At 36.9% G+C, this 20,514-nt stretch overlaps 1 protein-coding gene across 1 annotated transcript in view; it reads left to right on the forward strand.

Moving 5' to 3' along the window:
* Positions 1 to 17,895: 17,895 nt before the first annotated feature.
* The window catches only part of DNAH5 (dynein axonemal heavy chain 5), a 126,234-nt gene continuing 123,615 nt past the window's right edge, over positions 17,896 to 20,514 (forward strand). The window contains exon 1 of the mRNA XM_084509041.1: positions 17,896 to 18,269. Coding sequence (XP_084365167.1) covers positions 18,213 to 18,269 — 57 coding nt within the window. The 5' untranslated portion in view covers positions 17,896 to 18,212. The remainder of the gene's footprint in view (positions 18,270 to 20,514) is intronic.

A 20,514-nucleotide genomic window follows, 5' to 3' on the forward strand; every position in this document is an offset into this window, starting at 1 on the left:
CTAATCCAGATGTGAATCAGAGGATGGGAATGAAACTCAAAATAGTTTTTGTTAAAGAAGCAGAGCATGAAAGAAAAGAAGCAGAGCATGAAAGAAAATCTCCAAAATTCGGTAAAGTAATATGAAGTATTCTAGAAAGGAAAAAAAAAAAAAGTAAAAAATATGGATACAAAAGTGTATCAGAAAACAATATGTGAGATCTTGTAGCTGTCAATGTGAATATGGAAACAATCCGGAGTTAAAAGAATAGATACTGCGTGGCAGTGTTTTAAAAGGTTATATTTAAACCATATATATATACATTAGTAGAAAGCTTTCCTTTCTTCTCTGTGGTTTCTAAGGACACTCTTGACATGTCACATTTCGGCAACAGTACCAACAAACTGGAAACTTATGAAGAACAGAATTTATAAATTCCAAAGAGATGCTGAAATAATTAGCTCTTGGCTGAAACAATTAGCAATTAGCTTCTTTTTAGGAGAAAAAAAATGAAGGAGAAAACAACATTTCCCACTGGGAGGAAGTGAGGGGACAGCTGTGTGGGGTTTAGCTGTCTACCAGGGTTAACTCACAACAAATGCACTAAATATTACGATTAGGAAGGTCATATTTTCTGCCTAACCACCAAAGGAAAGGTGATTAAAAGTCTACTATGAAGGAGTAATTTATATTATTTTAAAAAATTATTGAAACGGATAAAATGAGAAACACATTATGCTCCCTGGGGGGGTTGTGTAGTCCCTGCCTTCCTGAGATTTTTAAGAGCAGGCTGAAAGTCCCGTTAGGGGACGTTTAGGAATTGTTGGGCCAAAACCTGGAGTTTCTGCAGTGTTATGCACATTTCCACTGAAAGCTTAGCAGGAGGCTCCCTAGTCCACATTTTCAATTACAACAAAAGGACCAGGACAGAAACATGCTTCAAAGTGAAATATCTACCTCAGACCTGGGCACTGGGTTTCTTAAAAATTTCCACAAAGAATTTATTACTATTATAATTATTATTATTATTAATAATAATAATAATCCAGAATCTGTGCTTTACTGCTAGTTTTTATTGTTCATGTTCCCGTGAATGCGTTGACATAGATTCCAGGTGAGCAAAAGCTGCTAATGCCTCAGTGCCGGGTCACACATATTTAGTCGGCCCTTCATGCATATTTAATCTTAGACAGCTTTTGGTACTTTTGTGTATGTCTTGTAACCGTTCTCTACAGTGTGAGTATCACCCTTGTTAGAAATGGCTCAGGATTCAAATTAGGATTAAATAAAAAATAGGATTTATTAAAAGAAGACAAGCTGGGAGAAGACCGGGATCCCTCAGCGACCCCCCCGCCGCCTTGCCCGGGCCCTCTCCTCGCCATGGCAACGGCGGCGGCTCGGGACGGCGGCTCCCGGTGATGGCGGCGCCGCAGGGCCCGCGGCAGGACCCGGGGGCTTCGCCCGCTGCCCCCCGGAGGGACCCCGGCCCGCAGCCCCCCGCAGGGCCCGGGCTCCGCCGCAGGGCTCCCGGCCGTGCCGTGGGCCCCGGGGAGAGCTGCAGGGAGACCCAGGTGCGGGAAGGCTCCGAGGGGCGAAAGCAACCCGGGGGGAACGGGGGCTCGCCCCGCTGTGGGCTGAGGTGGGGAGGGGGGCTTGGCGGCGGCTTCGTGGGAAGGGTGGCTTTAGGCTGACTCTTCTGGTCAGTGCCTGACTCTTCTGGTGGTGCCTGGTTTACTTTTTCCTTCTTTCCCCGTAAGGTTTTTGTGGGGCAAGGCGTTGGACGTGGTGCTTAGGGATGTGGTTTAGTGGGTGATGGTGGTGGTAGGGGGATGGTTGGACCAGATCTTAGATCATTTTCCAACCCTAATGGTTCTGTGGCTGCATAAAGAGCTCCCCTGCAGGTAGGTATTCATTCCCTACAGCCCAGCAGTCACTGTCCATCTGCTTTTATTTCCCGAGGTAGCTGTGCGCTTTGATAACAGGAGGTAACGGGAGGTAACATCATCGCCTGTTGCTTTTATGGGAAGCAATTTTTCTCTGCAACTAACTTCACAAATCCTTGCTGTTTATAAACAAAAGACATGTAGTTGTATTGTTTTCCCTTTTATTTACGGGGGCACATGACCAGACTCGAGGTAGGGAAATCCTAAGGTGCCCCTTCCAGTACTCCTTGCAGTCTGAGCAGCCAAGGCTGCCCTTGAGGGCTACCGTGGGAAGGGTAACGTGGTGTGTGCTGAGCTGCTGCTCTCAGCTCTGCTCTGATAACTGCTTCATTGCTGCCTTGGTTGAATCAAAGCACAGCATTACCTACACAAATGGTTTTTCACAAGTTATTATTATATATATTTTTTAATTTCTTTTAAACTGTGTGTTTTCGTTTGCTTTGGCTGGGCTCATAATCAACACAAAAGCAAGAAATTCCATTATTCATGGAAGTTAACCTGATTACTTTTTCCTAGACAGGGTGTATAGCAAATAGATCCCAGGGATGGTTGGATTCCATTAGATTCCCTTAATGATAAAGGGAATATATTTTAAATATTAGATTCACTTAATGTTAAATAAATATACCTTATTGGAGTAGTTTCCAGGACATGTCCAAAAGTCAGCTGAAATTTCTGTACAACTATGAATATAAAGAGCTGAGCTATTAAGAATTTTTTTTTTTTTATCATACCATTATTCAGTTGAGAAACTGACTGCTTCTTTTTCCTTTTGTTCTCATGGATATGTGGCTTTGAGATTAAATACTCATTCTTTAGTTTTTACTTTTTTTTAGTGTTTAGTCAGATTATATTTAATATTTAATGACTTCATGGGCTGGTGGGCTGGAGACTTCTGCTCTTGTGCAGCTTGGAAATGAGCTCTTTATTAGCAAGTATGTGTGTCTTGATCTCTCTCTCTCTTTAAAAACTGACTAGGTGAGGTAACTTTTTAATTGTAGGATATTTTTGATAGTTTAGCAGCCTGTGTTTTTGGTGGATAGAGTGAAGAAAGGTCACAATAAAGGAGGATTCCTTCAACACTTGAACAATGCAGTTTAACCAGTGAGGACAAGAAAGCAACTGGGTTATTCCTTTGCTCATGGTGACCTCCCTTAATGGGAGTTTTTATTAGATAGATCAGCATAATTGTTACTTATCTTTTTATATCTACTGTAAATTTTCAGATGTTCAGAATTTTTCTTTCCATGTGGGCTTTTCCCACTGCTTCCCCAGTGTGATGAATGTATGTAAAATAAAAACTGGGTGTGAGTAATGCCTCTCCAGTATCTCCACTTTCCCAGGAAAACAAAATTAGGACACTAAGAATTTCTAAATACCAGGTGTAAAATTGTTTGAACAGGGAAAAAGGATTTGATGAAATAAAATGAAATAAAGGTAAAAATAAGGGTGGATGTTTAAACCCATTGAGTGTGTTGGGTTGTCCTGATGGGAAACTAACCTTAATCTAAGGAAACTAACCTAAATCTTAATGAAATAAACCAAATGCCGTAGAGGGTATGGATTCAATTTCTACTAAGTCACTGAATGCAGGTATATACCTTGCAGCAGTTATAACCTGGCACGTTGTTCCTAAGAAAAATCCCATATTCAGCAATGTACATCAAAATGAACAGGGGTAGAAGGCTGCATAATTTGTGTCTTTCTGAGACATGTATGTAGAGACACAAGGACAGATGGTTTCACATGTGGAAACTGGAAAGAAAAACTGGATGGAAGGATGTGAGAAAAAGACAAATTACTGACTTTGCTTATCTCTGTGTATGTTTTCCCAGCAATGATTGGATGTCTTTGATCAGATAAAAAGTATCTACTTGCTAATTGGTGGCATGCAACAGTGCAAAAGCTGTTATATTGGAATAAGGTGGGTGAAGTAAACTTGACAGTGGTTTAACAATAGCTATCCTGGGCTGTGGATTGTAGCACCCTATGAGCAGCAGATTAATGGTGAACCAAAAGTTTAAATGCAGATGGTAGCATTTAGCATTGCTTCCGTCTTCCAGGGTAAAGAAAGTCAGGCCAAATTACAGAGGAGTCCTTAGGGACTCCTTCACAACTTCAGGACAAAAAACCCCACCTCTTAATATCTGCAAATCTCTGCTCATTGTACTAAAAATAATTTGAGGAGAGGTTTGCCATCAAATTTATACTCAATTCATACTCAGATTTGGTTGATAGCTGGAGCTGTCTTTCCTGCTTGGCTGAAGTCTTTCTTTCTTTGCTTCCTGTAAAGACGACAGAGGCATTCAGGACCCCTAGAAAAGCTGAAGACCTTGCTAAAATATTACCATAAAAATGGTATATTAGTATGTAGTATAAAAATTATTAGAAACTTCAGATTCCTGAAGGAATAAATCATTTGTGGATGTTGCATGTTTTTGTATCTTCTACTCTATACTGCGGCATTTTTTTTCCTGCTATTCCCATGCTGTCCTGGAGCCTTGCACCCACAAACTTGACAGTGTTGTTAAGGCAGGCTGAAGAATATTCTACTGTTTGATTTTAGAGTACCTTAAATGATTTTACTTTTCTTAGAACAGTGGAGAAGCTGGTATTTTATGAATGAAGTATGTGACCTGAGACCCTGCATGTTGGATAACTGTTTATAAAAGAAAATATACTGAGTTTTTCCATAGCACATGTGAGCACAGCAAATTTAAAGAATGATCAATTTTTGACTACAGGAAAAATTTTTTATTAACAGATAATGCTGGGTGGAGGGTGGAAGCTACAGATGTTAAGGTATTACGAGGGCATAGCCTGGTGTGCAACCAGGTGCTGGAAGCTGGAGGGGGTAGGATGCAGTTTCTGTTTTGTCACTGATAATTTATGTACCAAAGCCATTGTAAACCTGCAGCTTGGGGAAGATGACACCCATTCTGCCTTTTATGAAGTTAATTTGGCATATTTTAAGACAGGAAAATGAAAAGCATGGAAATCAAGATTTCTTATGTATGTTTCTGAAGATCATGAGTTTGAAAAAGAAATGATGTTCTGTTTACAAGATTTCTGTATCCTTTAACAAATGAGTTTTATGTGTGATGAATTGTTTGTTAATAAAAATTAGGTCATAAAGTACAAAACTCCTCTGCACTGAATCATCACACAGTTAATTTTCTATAAATTTTTAGAGTGAGGGACAGAAGACATACAAGAAGTTCAGACCCATCAGAATTTATTAGCATGATGTTTAGTTGATGGGATATGTTGATTCTAGTGGTGATTTTTTTTTTTCTTTGAAAAAGCAATGGGAGGAGAGAGAGAAAAGGGAAAGCTTTGCCCTGGGAGCCAGGTGGAGCAGTGATGGGTCCCAGCTATGATTATTTAATATTTTTCGCTTTCTCTGGAGAGAAAAAAATACAACTGCCCCTCCCCTCAAAAAACAAACAAAAAACCCACCACCAACAAAACACACCAATTACAACAACAACAACAACAACAACACAAACACCCACCAACAAAACAAGTATGAAACAAATAAACAACGACAATAAGACAGGTATGAATAAAACTGCTGTGTTGGCTGGTTGGTGTGTGGCATGTTTTTCGTGCCATAGCTGCTATTACTAAAACTTATTAAGGGGGTGTTTTTTGTTATTCATCAAATAACTGGGTAGCTTTGATTAAATATACTTAGGTGTTTCAATTCTCTTTCAGTGAATTCTTATCAAACTTCAAGTTGTAGGGAAATTAATAAGTAAAAGTTGCATTAAATGGAATCTCATTTAGTGGTAAATGGAGAACTCCAAATGTACAGATTGAAAAATCTTTTTTATTCATTTATTAGTTTTCATGCATGTGTTGCTTCTAATACAGTAATCGCTTTCCTTTTCTGATAAAGTATAGTGGAAATACCTTTTTCTTGAGATCTGTAATGGTACGGGTATGTTGTGCACAGGTTATTTGTGTCCTGATTGCTGCTTAACTAGCATCCACATCTCCAGCATAAGATGTAATTTTCCTGTGACCCATAGGTCCCATGAGTTACTCCTGTGAGCTCAGCACAGCTGTGAGTGGAGTTTTAGAAAGATTTAGATCAATTTAGTTTAGCTGTGTGTGAATGACTGTAATAGCCTTTGATTGCAGTACAGAAGTGCTAAGCACGTGTGGGGAAAAACCCTGAATTCTGCACAAGTAATCAAAATCATCAAAATGTTAATATTGCTTATTAAAAGGGATGTAAAAATTCCACTGCTGGAATGCTTTTACTTGCTTCTGTGTGCATCCAGGTGAGTTTCAAGTGCTGGCAACTAAGTGTAACATTGACTTAGACCATGGAACGACTTGCTGGGCCAGAACCGAGTGGTCTTGTCTGGTTGCCATTGATAACCAGGCAAGAGGTGAGCTTTTTAGTGACAAGGCTGGTAATTCCACGGAAAACAAGCTATTCACTATTTTGTTATTAATACCAAACTTCTCACAAGCATCCCAAGTTAGTACAATTAAGCTTTATTTATTGATTTATTATCTTACATGATATGCATATTAGCAAAAAAACCAGACATGAATCTTTAAAGCTTCTGCTGCTGAATTCCCTTCCAGGTAAAATTAATGAAAAGCAGTAGAACAGAATATGAACCACTATGTCACTGTCTTCATTTAGAAGGGTATCAAAGCAGCTTGTAGAAAGCAATTAACACCTGTGAAAGTATGTATTACCACACAGAGAGATAAATCACTCATGGTAAATTTGTCCAGCTTGCCACACTAATCTGGCAAATGTACATCAATTATGTCTTGATAGGCTGCATCAGTAAAGGAAGGTATTCTCCCAAAGTGAAAGACAACAATCTGAAAGTTAGTTCTATTTATCATGTGTATATTGCAAATCTATTCAAATATTTTTTTTTTGTCTTTGTAGTGATAACTTTAGCAAAAAAGTTGGATTTTTTACCAAATCTGTATTTCCTTGTCTAATTTGCCTAAAATGAAGATGTTTTAGCTTCAGAAGCTTGTCTCCAGGAATCCCCTATGTTTATTAGACATGGTGTTGCCTTAATGAAAGAGAGAAATGATTACAAGTGATCCACTGGTTAAGTGTTGGAGACCCTTTCTCAGACTCTCAGTGCTACAAAAGGTGGCTGTTTTAGACTGTAAGATGGTTAAAAAGTTGTTGAGCAGAGATGCGACCCAAAACAAATAAGTTGTTGAGCTCTTGGCTGTACAGATGACGTATGATCTCCGTGGATAGCTCTTGAAAATGAAAAAGTAAAAGCAACATTTCTGTAAGGCACGGTTGTTCAGGCTGATCTGGCCTGTTTACAGCCTGCTGGAGGGAATGTTATTTCCAGACATGAAGCAAATAGAATAGAAACACCACTTGACTTAACACTACATGCTACACAGAAAATTAGCAATTCTTTGCAATAAAAAATTATTATTATTTTCTTTTCTTGAAACTAAATACTTCATTTAATATACTGAAATTCTGCAGGTGGCAAAAAGGGAATGTTTTATGGCTTTCTAGAAAATACACACAAACAGCAGCTGTTAGCATTGAATTGTTGACCCCACATGGCATGAGACAAAACATTCTTTGGAAATAAAGTATTACATCTTCTGGTGTTGTGCTGATTGAGAAGCTGAGGTTTTAACTGTAGGAAGGACAAGAATGTACTTAGTACTTTTGTGATACTGTGCTAACCTGTCTGCAGGATAACTTGCATATCATACAGTGAGAAAGTCAATTCGTACAGAGAAATGATGATAAATAGCACATCTAAAGGAGGTTCCTGCAGAATGAAACATGCTTAAATTGGATTAGGAATAGAGACATATTTCAGCTGCTGTATAATGTAGCAATCCTTCCTTCCCACTGTCAACCTGGTAAATGTGTTACTGTCGGGGAGAAGGATGAAGAAGCTAGCATTAACAAATGTACGTGGAGCAGACATCTCGATGGAGTACAGTTCTAATCTGCATAAATCTAGATAGCCATGACATACAGCAAACAAGACCTGAAGGAAAAGCTTTCAAAAGAATTGAATAGTATAGTCAATAGTATAACTCAAGAACTACAAAAAGCAACATCAGCGTAAAGGAATGTTGATAATACAGCTTTGGCTGATGCTGATAGAATCATAGAATATCCTGAGTTGGCAGGGACCCATAAAGATCATCGAGTCTGACTCCTGGCACCACACAGGTCTACTCAGAAATTCAGACCATGTGACTAAGAGCACAGTCCAAACACTTCTTAAACTCCGACAGGCTTGGTGCCATGACTACATCCCTGGGGAGCCTGTTCCAGTGCGCAACAACCCTCTTGGTGAAGAACCTAAGATACATGCTTAGTATTCAACTTGGAAGATAGTGAGCATGTCTATTAGGAATTTGTTTTGGAAACTTAAAACTCAAGTTTAGTTATAGCTGTAGGTGACCATCATTCTACTACAGTAGTTCTCAACATAAATTTTGTCACCATGGAGTAACTAGTGTAGTATTGCTGCTCTATAGATTACTGATAGGTTCATTCAGCATTGAAGTGTTCTTCTTATTGTGGAACTCTTATTACAGTAGTTAAAATAAACCTAACTTTCATCCCTTCCTCAAGTAGGAATCCTCAAGGACTGTAAGGTAGTTGCATACCCTTAGAGCTTGATGCAAAGGTTATGCTGACTCTACTGAGACCTCTTGATGAACACAGGAATTCAGTGTTTGGGTTTCAACTCTGTCATTCCCCCTTAGACATGCTGGATAGTTGTAAACTTGAATATTAATGTTACATCTAGACTTGTGAACATGGAACAAAGAGAATATTTATAACCAATTAAAAGCTATCTTAAATTCCTCCTGACTTGGAAATACTTGCCTTGACTTTCTGAGGCTTTGCTGTTTTAATAGTAAGGTTATATTTTCAATAAAAAAATGATGAATGAATGGATGGCTGTAATACAGAACATGCAGTCTGATGAGAGATGATATATCACACTTACTACTGGTTTGTCTGTAGTGAGCAAAGTAGGCAGATTACTCCTTCCTCCATCAAGAGAGATAAGCAAACTGCAGTAAAGTATGTGTGGAAGCTCTGTATCTAATGAAAATGGCCAAAGTTTGGGGACTCAAGTAGCAAATAAAAACATTCAAGATGCTATAGAATGTATATGTGAATATGCAGCCTTTTTACAGCTAGCTAATTACCAGAGATGAATTTATTAAAAGTGCTATTCTGTTGACTTTGAAATCCAGATGAATGGATGCATCTTCCCTTTGTCTACAAAAGAGAAACCTTGCAGGACAATGAAGACAGGAATTGTATCCTCCACACTCCCTGTATTATCTGTTCCAGGACTTGTGATCTTTGTTGTGACTGCTGACAAGTTTCTTAGAGATGTTTCAAAGAAATAGTGATCTATCTCGGGTATTGCCATGTTGCAGAATTTTGATTTAGCAGCTTTTAGTAGCTGCATAGATAGCAAACAGTAAGGCAGAGTCAGGAGCTTTGTTGTTTCAATAATGTTTTCTTTTTTCCTCCTCTGGAGATAGCTACTGCTAAGATAACAAGGTGACTCAGTGAGGTAGTAAAATAACACGTGAAGGACTTGGAATCCTGTATGGGTTGAACAGACTATTTAATCCCAGTTGTGGAAAGGAAAAACAACCCAAACCTGTTATAAAAAACCACATATTTGATGGCTGTCTGACACACTTTCAGTGTTGCTCTTTGAATCTTGTGTTCTGGTAATGCAAGTATTCATCTGCGTAGGCATAATTGCTTGTATGAAAAACATACATAATTTTAGGCCTTTTGAGAAACAGAAAAGGGAATCCCTTTCTTAGGAGTCAACAAGGACGTTGACTGCCTTTTTACTGCAAAGTATGCATAGTGATCTGTAGGAATTGTTGATTTGCTCAGTGTGAAATCAGGCTGGTGGGAGAACCTTTGAAGTTCTGGGTAGCATAGCTGCAGTACAGCATATTATAGCTGTAAGAGTTAGGATTTTTCCCCTTGGGAAGGGGACCTAACTGCAGTTTGATAACAACTCCAAAATGTTCTATAGGCAACTGGAAAGGAGGTCAAACATTAAGTATTTTTATAACTTAGATCTCACAGGGATTTGAGAGTATTCAAATCAGTTTATGTTATAACTAATATTTCCCTATCAATTTGTAGAGTTATATGCCCATAGGTGGCTTGGTCATTACATTGTAAAGGAAGTGGTAATCATACTAAGCAAAAGCAAGATTCTGTATGCAACTAGAGCTGAAAAATTAAACTTCAGAATTTATTCAGTGTGGGTTAATTGGTTAATATGCAGTCTGACCCCAGGAGAGATTCCCTTTTGGTAGTACGGAAAGGAAAAAAGACATTTAGCCTGCCCTGCTGGCAGTGGTTCTAAGCTGAACTACGCCTAATACACCAGTGAAATCTTCTAAGAACTGGTCTTTGAACATCCGAGGTATATATTATCACCAATTAATGAAATATGGAGTTGCATGAGCATGAATCTCTTGAGTTTAGAGTTTGCTTTTCAAATGCATGACTTAATATCATAGCAGTTCTGATTTAATTATAAAAATGCTCAATTCAAAACATGCTGCCAAGTTAACGAGTAAGAACACCCTACCTTAGCTTCCTGTTGGGGCCTGCAGGGAAGAAAAACAACTTTATTTCAAAGGTTAAGTGAGCAACAAGTTAATTAGTCCATGAACTGTTATTACAGTGATGCTTTGTTTGCCATGCAACAGCTTGAAAAGTGAATCTTTTAATTGTTTAATGCTAGGCAACAGCTACTGAATACTATCATTTGTACTTTCACTGCAGATGGTATCACAGTGTCGTCTCTGTATAGGAAGCTGTGAGCTATTTATACATATAAACATATGTATATGTTAATAGATATAGATGTATATAAGTGTGTAAATATGTGTATACACATACACATACATAGACAACTTCTATTTGTTAGAAATTTTTCTGACCAAAATCTACCTGAATCTTCTATTATCTCCTTTTATTTTTATTTTTATTTTTATTTTTATTTTTATTTTTATTTTTATTTTTATTTTTATTTTTATTTTTATTTTTATTTTTATTTTTATTTTTATTTTATTTTATTTTTTTTACATAGACTTCTAAGAAATTTTGATGTGATTGAGGTGAAATGGTGGGTGCTTATAAGAAGAGGAAAATAGATACCGCTGCATTTGTATTTGAAAGGTGATCTATGGTAGCTTGAAAGTTTTTTAGGACTGAATTGTTAATTGGTAGATGTCACCTTCAAGGGAAGTAATCCTTAAGAACTCTTCAAAAAAAAAAGCAAAGAAAGCAAAGTGAAAGTTTTGGATCCTCTTCCATAAAAGAGACTATGGATTTGGATGCCCATTTTATGCTGGAGGCCTGCAGTTCCACTTCAGAAATGTGGGAATGAGAGAATGAGGACCCCACAGCTCTTTTTCCCCTCTAGCATGGAGAAGAGAAAGAAATGCCTTCTCATGAAATGCTAAACAACCAGCAAACCTTGTATGATAGGCTGTTCCATCCATACAAATGTAAGGAACAGATGCAAAATTTGGGGTGAGTTCTAGACCTTTGTTGAATGCATGCTTAACTGGTGGTCACAAGGAAAAAGAAATCCATTCAAGCTAGGTAGGCTGGAGAACTTCAGGATGAAGTTTTGCATTGAGACCGATACTGTCATGATTTCATGACTTTGAGGCGCCATTTCTAGCCCCATGGTGATTTTTGTGGAAATATTGTCCAGTGTTTGCCTTTTGCTATCAATAGAATCTCTCTCTGCCACTGCTGCTTTTCACGTACATTATTTATGGGACATTGTGTAACTCTTCTATTGCAGGAGCTGTTTATATTGAAGTGTGAGCAAGTCTCTTCTAAATCTTATGTAAAACTATTTCACAGAATCACAGAATCACAGAATTTCATTCTATCCTTCATTGAAAATCATTTTATCCTGGAGCTACAGGTAAGAGGAAAACAATAGTTAGGTCTGGCTACCAGACTTCTTCAAACATAGGCTTTGGAACTGGAAACCAAATTTAATGATCAGTAATGCAATGCAAGGTTGTGGTTGCTCAGGCAGCTTAATTTGTCATACTTTTATTTGATATGCTTGTACCTATGACATGGCAGCTTAAATCGTTCTTTCCTTGAGACACAGGTGGCTGTTGGCAGCCCTGTAACAAATTCTGTGTTCATTGCTGTAAAATTTGTTTCTGAACAGAAGCGGATACGTGCAGATGCCACTAGACACAGGATATACCTTATGCTGTATTGTTTTGGACAAGTAAGGTTTCACCTTGAAGATGGCCTAACATTCATCTCAGTGCTATGGCACGTATAGGATATTCTCAGACCATACCAGATTTCAGCCTTCTATGAAAAGAAGAATATACATTCATCCAAGCTAGAATAATCATTCTACCCTACTATCCTTATACCCCACTGTTTCCTAACTTGTCATCTTCTCAGAAAAACAAATAGCTAAAATAACTCCACTACAGCATTGCACGCAGTGAGATGGATCCATAAATGATTAAATGTAGTCAACTTTTCAGTTTCAGCTGTCTTGGGCTAGGGTCTCATCAAATGATTCTTCTGGCAGTAGCAGTCGGGTTTTGAGTGCTTGAATTACTGAAAATTGTACTTGCTGTTGATCTAAGTTTCTGCATCTCAGATGCACAGGGTGCTGCTTAGGGTTTAAAAAGGGAAATACAGAGACTACTGCGGTAAAAATAGTGCTGGCTTACTAAAAGAAACTTGCATTTTTTTCTTTATTTAAACTACTGGGGAGAATTTATCAAAGCTAAACTGTTTCAAACTGCAGCTGCGCCCGCCTTATGAAATCGAGCAGGAAAAAACCCTGTCCAAACCCAAACCAACACAAAACTCAAGGTTCTTTTCTTTGGTATCTAGTAAGCAGTGAGCATTCATGGCTTCCTTTTTGGCACAGCTGGCCAAAGCTAGAACTGGAAAGGCAAAGAGTAAAATACAATCTTAATCCTGAGTTGACAGATCGGGGCCGGGTTTTCCTTTCACACGATGTCATACCTGTAACTGAGCCCTTATCTAGGATGATAATTACTTTCTCTAGCTCAGCCTGTTATTTAGAAAGGTAGAAACAGACTTCATGACAGTAATGACCAGAGACATTCACTTTACAAATGAAATCAGGATTATTCTTTTTGTGTTTATCTACAATGAATTTTCATCTGTCACTTTCACAAATAGTTGTTCAGTCTTGGAAGGTTCTGTAATTCTTTGTGGTCATCCTTATTACCTTGAATAACTGGGCTTCATCAGAGACTTTGTCATCCTCACAGCTTTTCCCTCTTCCACCCGAATATGTTGAACAATGCAGATTCCTGGAGAGCTCCACTGATGACCTGCTGTTGCTGTAATGACTCAGTGTTCATTTTGTTCATATCCTCTCCTTCCCACTATTTAGTTGAGCTCTTTTTTTTTTTTTTTTTTTGCTAAAGGGTCATTTCCCTTATGCTTTTCTTAAAAGCATTTGATAATGCATCTTTCTGAAAGCTTTTTGCAAATCCAGGTCATTTAGATCAATCTTCTTTACACAAATTCTTATTAGCCCCTTCAGTGAACCTCAGCAGATCCTGATGAGTGTTTCTCTCTTTTACAAAAACCTTGTTGACTTTTTCTTGGGAAATTAATTTAATTACCTGGCCCTTAATTCTCTTCATTATAATTTCTGCCATTTTACCTCGTCTGTCTTTCTCATTTTTTTTTTCTCATCAAGCTTTGTGACCCTGAACATGTACATTTTATAAGCCAACGTCTAGTCCTCTTGATATTGACGCAAATTGCATGTCACTTTAAGTAGTTCTGCTCTTTTGGATTTACTTTCCTTTAGAATTTTTGGGTGACTAAACATCTAAATCATTACTTACCATTGATTTTTTTTCCTTTTATTTCTTTCTTTGCCTCTTTCGCTTTTTATCAACTTGTATCATTGTACAGACACAAAGTGTTGCTATTTAAGTGGGAGTGTGGGAGGTTCCTTTGAAGGAAATATTGAATTGCATCAAAAATACATTACAAACCTAGTAATGTTATATTGCCTTCCAGCAATACTTTGTATTTATTTATTTATTTATTTTTAAAGACTATCAGAAGTTTCCTGCTTCTGTGATGCACTATGAAATTAACTTCATTATCAGCACTTTGTATATTTTTATGGTTATTTACCTGGTGCATTTCTCATCCAAGTATCAACTCCTGATGAAGCAAATTTGAAGAATTAAGTCAGGATCCAAGTCAAAGTTCAGGTTTCAGTATCTGTTATTAGGTGTTGTTCACATTGCTTCACCTTGCCTCATTGCATTTTCCTTTAAGTTTCCAGACTTTAATTCACATGGGTTTTCTTTATATCATACTCCAGCTTTTTGGAGTATGCTTTCTTGCTTTTACTTTATCATTTATCTATGTTGGCTTGCTAATGCTTCCTCAAGTGTTTCTGGTAGAAGCTGTGCAGTTGCTCTGCATTTCCACTGTTCTTAAATACTTTGCCTGCTGTCTACAAGCATTTTATTCTTTTGACTGCTTCTCTTTACCTTTTTTTTCAGTGGTTCCTCGTTTTGAAGTAGCATGATGGTATTTCCCTAGTGTATGTGGAGACCCCCTGAGGTTTCCTGCTGATACTGTTCCCTGCCACAGGCTTGTCTCTGATCACTGCTAGCATGTCACAGTCAATAATTCCTTCCTAATCAACCTGTCACCAATATCCTACACTATGTCTGTTTTATTTGTGACTACTGAAACTTCACTCTGTTAGGCTCTGGTTGGTTGCCTTGTTAAATTGTTTCAACACGGAGCTCTTTTACACCGGTGGAGGCTTTTTCATCTTTTCTGTATCATAAATACCTAGAGGTATGGTGCAATGTACCAGTGATACCTCCCTAATTCTGAGTTTCTAGTGCTATTATAGCGATGTCTTCATTCAGACACCATATTTCAGTTTTCCCCAACATTTTTATAGGACTTCTTGGACTTAGGTGTAAGCAGGTATGCACTTCTTTTGGTTTCCTCTTTGGTTTTCTATTTCCTTCCACCTGTTCAAAGGGACAATACCTTTTCCAGCCTTTTGCTATGATTTCTAATGTGGCAGGTGGCAGCCTCTGCTCTATCATGTGCCTTGAAGATGTAGGGTTTCTGGCACTTTATTCAACTAGATATGTTTGAAACCACATGCTCTTTAATGGCTGCTAGCTTGTCCTCAGGCTGGGTTTAAAAACAAACCCTGATCTTCTTTTTCAAGGGCAAGAACTATAGATTTTCCTTGCTTCTTCGAGAAACACTCCCTTTGTTTCAGCTGTATCTCCGTCTTCCAATTAATCTGGACCTTGTTTCTCTCCCAGTCTTAACTTACATGTTGAGAATTTATCACTGTCTTTAGTCTGCACTGCATGGGATATTGTGAGCATCTGAGCAGTGCTGGGGACACTTGAAGAATGTGAGGAACACATGAAGAACATGAGTATTTTTGCCCTTGATCCATACCTTACTCTGACGGAAAATAATGGGCACAATGTCCAAATAACTGGTAGTAGAAAAGGGCAGCGAAGCTGTCAGATTCTGTAGCTCATTAAAATGGAAAACAAATTACTTGCATGGTTATTTGAACTAAAATTTTCTGTCCCCAGAATGCCGTCTCTTAATGTGTAGCTTTTAAAATTAATTATTTTTTTACCTTTATATTTTAATTAATCATTTAATATATTAATATAATAGCATATACAGTATAATATATAGTAGTATATTATATATAATAAAAATAATGTAATTAATAAATAAGACCCAAACATCCTGTGTATCTTGGGAAACAGAAGGTTAATTAATTTATTCTACATATTGATATATATCTTTGATATATATCTGTCTATTTATATACTCAGTATTTGTGCTATCTTTTTTTTTTTTTTTTCTTTTAAATTTTTATTTTCCTAGCACAGCATGAAATAGGCAAGCAGAGCCTGGAGAACTAATGTCCTGCATAAAGCAGAACAAGGAATTACACTAGGACATGCCACATGGTAGTTAAATTCTTTAAGCAGTGCCATCTTTCACCATAAAAGGCCTGTTGGACAGCAAGATGACATTATTTACAGCTTAAAACCTTAGTCATATCTTTTTCCTCATCAAACAAGAAGGTTTAAGGGATTTCTAACTTAGGAGAAATTGAATCTTTCAGCTATGAAAGCAAAGCAGTAAAAAAAATAAAAAATCCTTGCCTCAGTTAAAGTTATTAAAACCTCAGTGTTATTTGATTTTCGAAAGCAGTTCAGGTACCATAAGAAAGTTCACCTTTACCTTTGATCGTTTTCATAGCATTATATTAAAATAATTCAGCTGAGGATGATGAGCTTTTCTTTATGTTCCACTTTTTCAAGGTAGATTTTCATAAAATCAGATTGTTAAGGGGCAACTCCGTTTGTATTTCAATTGCCAAATACTGTCGTCATGGCCGTATTTGTGGTCTTGTGAAAAAGCAGCATAAAAGCAATGTACACGAGGCTTTCAACCACTAGATGGCAGCTAACTACTACCTGTAATTACCCATAAAGAAAAACTCGTTGGAGCTCCGCAATACAGCACAGTCCAAAAATTCTTGACACAGTGAAATGAACTTTCATAACTTATCAAATAATAGGACAACTAAACGTTTTCATTTGAATATGTTTTTACTAATTCAATTGATTCTTCACTTCTTGGTTTTACTGACCTGTATAGTGTTGATTTACCCCAAACATTTTGTTGAATGTAGCCATGGCTATCCAGAGATATGTGCCATATTAAAATTATTCTGAGAATGTTGAGTTACAATACAAGATTGTATATCCACCTTAATGTATATATTACATTTCTAAAAAAAAACCAATGTGATTTCACCATGGATTTTACCTTGTAAGGCATTTAGGCATTTAAATAAATAAATAAATAAATAAATAAATAAATAAATAAATATATTTAAATTAAAGGCCTGGTTGGGGATTTCTAATAATATAAATGGAAGAAAAAAAAAAAGGTTTATTAAAAAATGAAAAAAAGTCTAAATTTTTGCAAAATGAAAACACTCTTTAGTGTTCTGAAATATATCAAGAATTAACTTGTGTAATATTTACTAGCATGTTTAATTTCTAAGAGAGGCAAAGGGTTCAGAGAAAACTATGAATGGTACATGGAATGGTAAATGCAGTTCTTTTCAATTTTTCTCTTTCAAACATTCACATAAATATATATATAAAATCAGATTTGATAGTAGTAGGTGGAGAAAATTATATTGAAAATCAGATAATGTAGGGAAAATGGCTTTTACTCATGAGATTTTTATCAACACTGAGGTTGTCAGGTGATTGTAGATACGATTCATGTGGATATCAGTGAAGGCAAAAATATTTAGGAGCATTCTAAGCCTGAAATAGCTGTAAAAACTGTCTTGGGTATCTTGCTTCTAATATTGGATCATTAGCTTGTTTCTCGTGGCATTTTCAATGGGACATCAGATTGGATTCTGTCACTGAAGTTGAAAAAATTAAGGTTATTTTAAGAGGAAAAAAACTGTTCATTGTTGAAGAAAAATTGCTGTATTAAGCAACTATCGCACAACTGAAAAATAACCAAAAGTGAATGTGCTTGGAAAAATATATGAATAGAAACATGGGCAGTTCAGTAGTTGGTAGGTAATAGCAATTTGAAAGCTGCTTGACGGCTGTTGCTATATATTTAACCAGTCACCTGCGACGAGGAAACAAAGGTGTCTGTTGACATGAGCATTACTTAAGAAGGCTAAACACAAATCAAATAAGCAGTTATTAAATTGAGTTTTGCAAATGGTTATGTTGCCCTTGAGCATGATGAATTGTATCGAGTGGTGTTTGTATATAAACAATATCACCTTAACAACACTGAGGTTGGTAGCAATGATTTTCAACTCCTGGTCTGTAGGCAGTAAATTCTGGTGGTTAGAGCCCTCTAGTTTCTCAAGTTGTCCAGTTTAGTCTTGAACTAACTTAAATGCACATTACAGCTGAATTAAGGAAAAAATAGATGCAGAGCTAAGCTTAATAGTTGCTGGCTTTTTAGGTCTTCACTGTATTTTCTAGGTCTTTTTTGGTGTTCCTACAGAAAAGGAATGAAACAAAGATGAAAAAAAGGTTGGGGGGAGAGAGAAAAATGATGAATGAAGAAGCTTGCACCACGGTGTAAGGCTTAGTGTTGAAAAATAGTACTTGATTTTTACATCAAATACTACAATGTTTAGAGCTGGAAGAAAGCAACTTTGGAAACAGAGCATTGGCAGAGTTATAAAGGTAAGGAAAACTGAACTTTGGATTAGGTCCAGACTAGTAATCATACAGCTTGAAAAAATGCTTGAATTGAAGGTGAATGGGTGGCAAATACATATTTTAAAATGACATAAGTAGATGATGTTAATTTCATAAAATATTCTAATTATACAAAAAAAGAGTAAACTACATCTTTTAAAGCAAAAAAGCATTTTGGCTAGGTATTTATCAGGTGAAGTAGTTTGCTTATTTATTTATTTATTTATTTATTTATTTATTTATTTATTTATGGTGCAACTGGTCTTATAAGTTAATTGGTAGGGTATCAGCCAAGGCTTAGTTGCATGATTCATTTTGAAAGGCAAGTTTGCACTCAGACATATTTATCCATTTAGTACTGGTACATATATCTTGTCCAGATTGTTAGAGTGGTATGGCAATGGTATAATTTCACGAATGTTACAGTGGTACAATGAACAGCTTGTTGCTGGATCTGCCAACAAAACAAGGGTGCACTCTGCCACCAAGGAAAACTGAAATTTAACTTAACTCTTGTCCTTGTAAATATGGGAATCGAATTTTGAATGCACATGCATAGTACTGAAAAACAAAATAAAATATAGCGGTCTTTAAGACCCCTAGACTAAGCATAAAAACTGGTTGTTTGAACAAGCTCTTCTTTGGTTAACATGACGTTATAACAAACATTGGAAAGCTCTGCTTACTTGACATTTAAGAGTCAGTTGAGGTGACTGCTCTAATTCTTCAGGGTGTGTGCTTTCTGGAGAGGACAGAATGAGAAGGTGCCTGCTTTTTGAAAACTCAAGTTGCTTGGAAAGTGTAAGAAAATGGTTTGCAGTTCACTTTTACAGTGAAGTCTGTGAACAATATAAAGCATCTTATCGTGTTACAAGAGAGACAGGGGACTATTGTGTTGGTTAAATACATTTCAGATAAGACAGTAAATTGACAATAGACCTCTCATTCTTTTTGACTCTTTTACTACTGAACTTCCCAGTAAATTTCATGTTTCGCTTAGCCGTAAGACTTTCATCAGTGTGTGCTGAAACTCAGTGATGCACAATATTCTGACAACCAAATACATTACCTGCTGGATAAACTGTGTTCAGGAACAAGTTTTAACTTGAGCAGGTACGGCTGGCATACTAAATAACATTCATACTGTTTAGAGTCTGCAGACACATCAGTAACTGCACTCACTGTAATGGAGAAGTTGACAACAGTCAAAATGTTTTTTCTGAGGCTATTGCTTCAAAGGAAAGACCCAAGGCATCTCTGACTTCTGATTTTTTATCTTCTACTTAAATATATATGCTTATATACTATCATAGTTAGAATACTTTTATTTTATTTTACTTTTTTTTTACTTCCTATTTTTTGCTTCACATTGATGGTGTGGTGTTTCTGGGTTTACATAAGCGTTAAAATGGACTTACCCCATTTTATTATGGAAGAATATCCCCTTTATTCTGCTTAAGGAGCAGATATCTGCTGAAGTATGTTTCTTGTTCTAAATTTTTGGGATTTAGATATTAGGAATTTTAAGGGTTTGTGTAAAATAAAGCAAGTTACTTGTTATAACTAGACTAATCACCAGAAAGGACTTCTCAGGTAATTGTTTTAACTTTGGTTTTGCATCTGTTTTGATATTGTCATGGATTATTTTTTATCTTCTGAGGTAAGGGACAGGGGATTGAGTGGGGAAAAAAACCCAACAAACTAAAAGTGGCTGTGCGGCTGTTCTTTAAATGAAGAGCTGAAGTTAAGCTGTACCATTTAAAAACTTGGACAATCCTTCCACATATCTAAGTGAGAATGCATGAAAATGACATTAGCCTTGAGAATGCCAATCCATCTGGATTCCCCCATGCCACTAAAATTTACGAGGAGGCTTTGCTATACAACCTTGATCAGAATTGCTGGCTGATCCTATTCAGGTTTTGCTCATAAGGGCTACTGCAAGTACCAGCCGCTTCTCACTTAAATACACAAGCAGTAGCTTATGTGGGTGAACAGCGCTTTCATCTTTAAACCTCGCTCCTTCAGTGTTCTCTTAGATGACATTTATTTGAATTACATAAACCTGGTTCTTTGAGATTGTCTGTATTTTATGTCCTGTGGAATTCACTACAAAAATATGTATCCCTAAACACCATTGTGCAAAAACTCCTAGGGCATGACCATACTGTTGTTAGAAGCAAGATGTGGGGGGAGTCAAAGTCAGCACCTTAAAGTTCAAAGAATTTTG

The sequence above is a fragment of the Aythya ferina genome (assembly GCF_964211825.1).
Source record: "Aythya ferina genome assembly, chromosome: 2".
In the NCBI taxonomy this organism is placed as follows: Eukaryota; Metazoa; Chordata; class Aves; order Anseriformes; family Anatidae; genus Aythya; species Aythya ferina.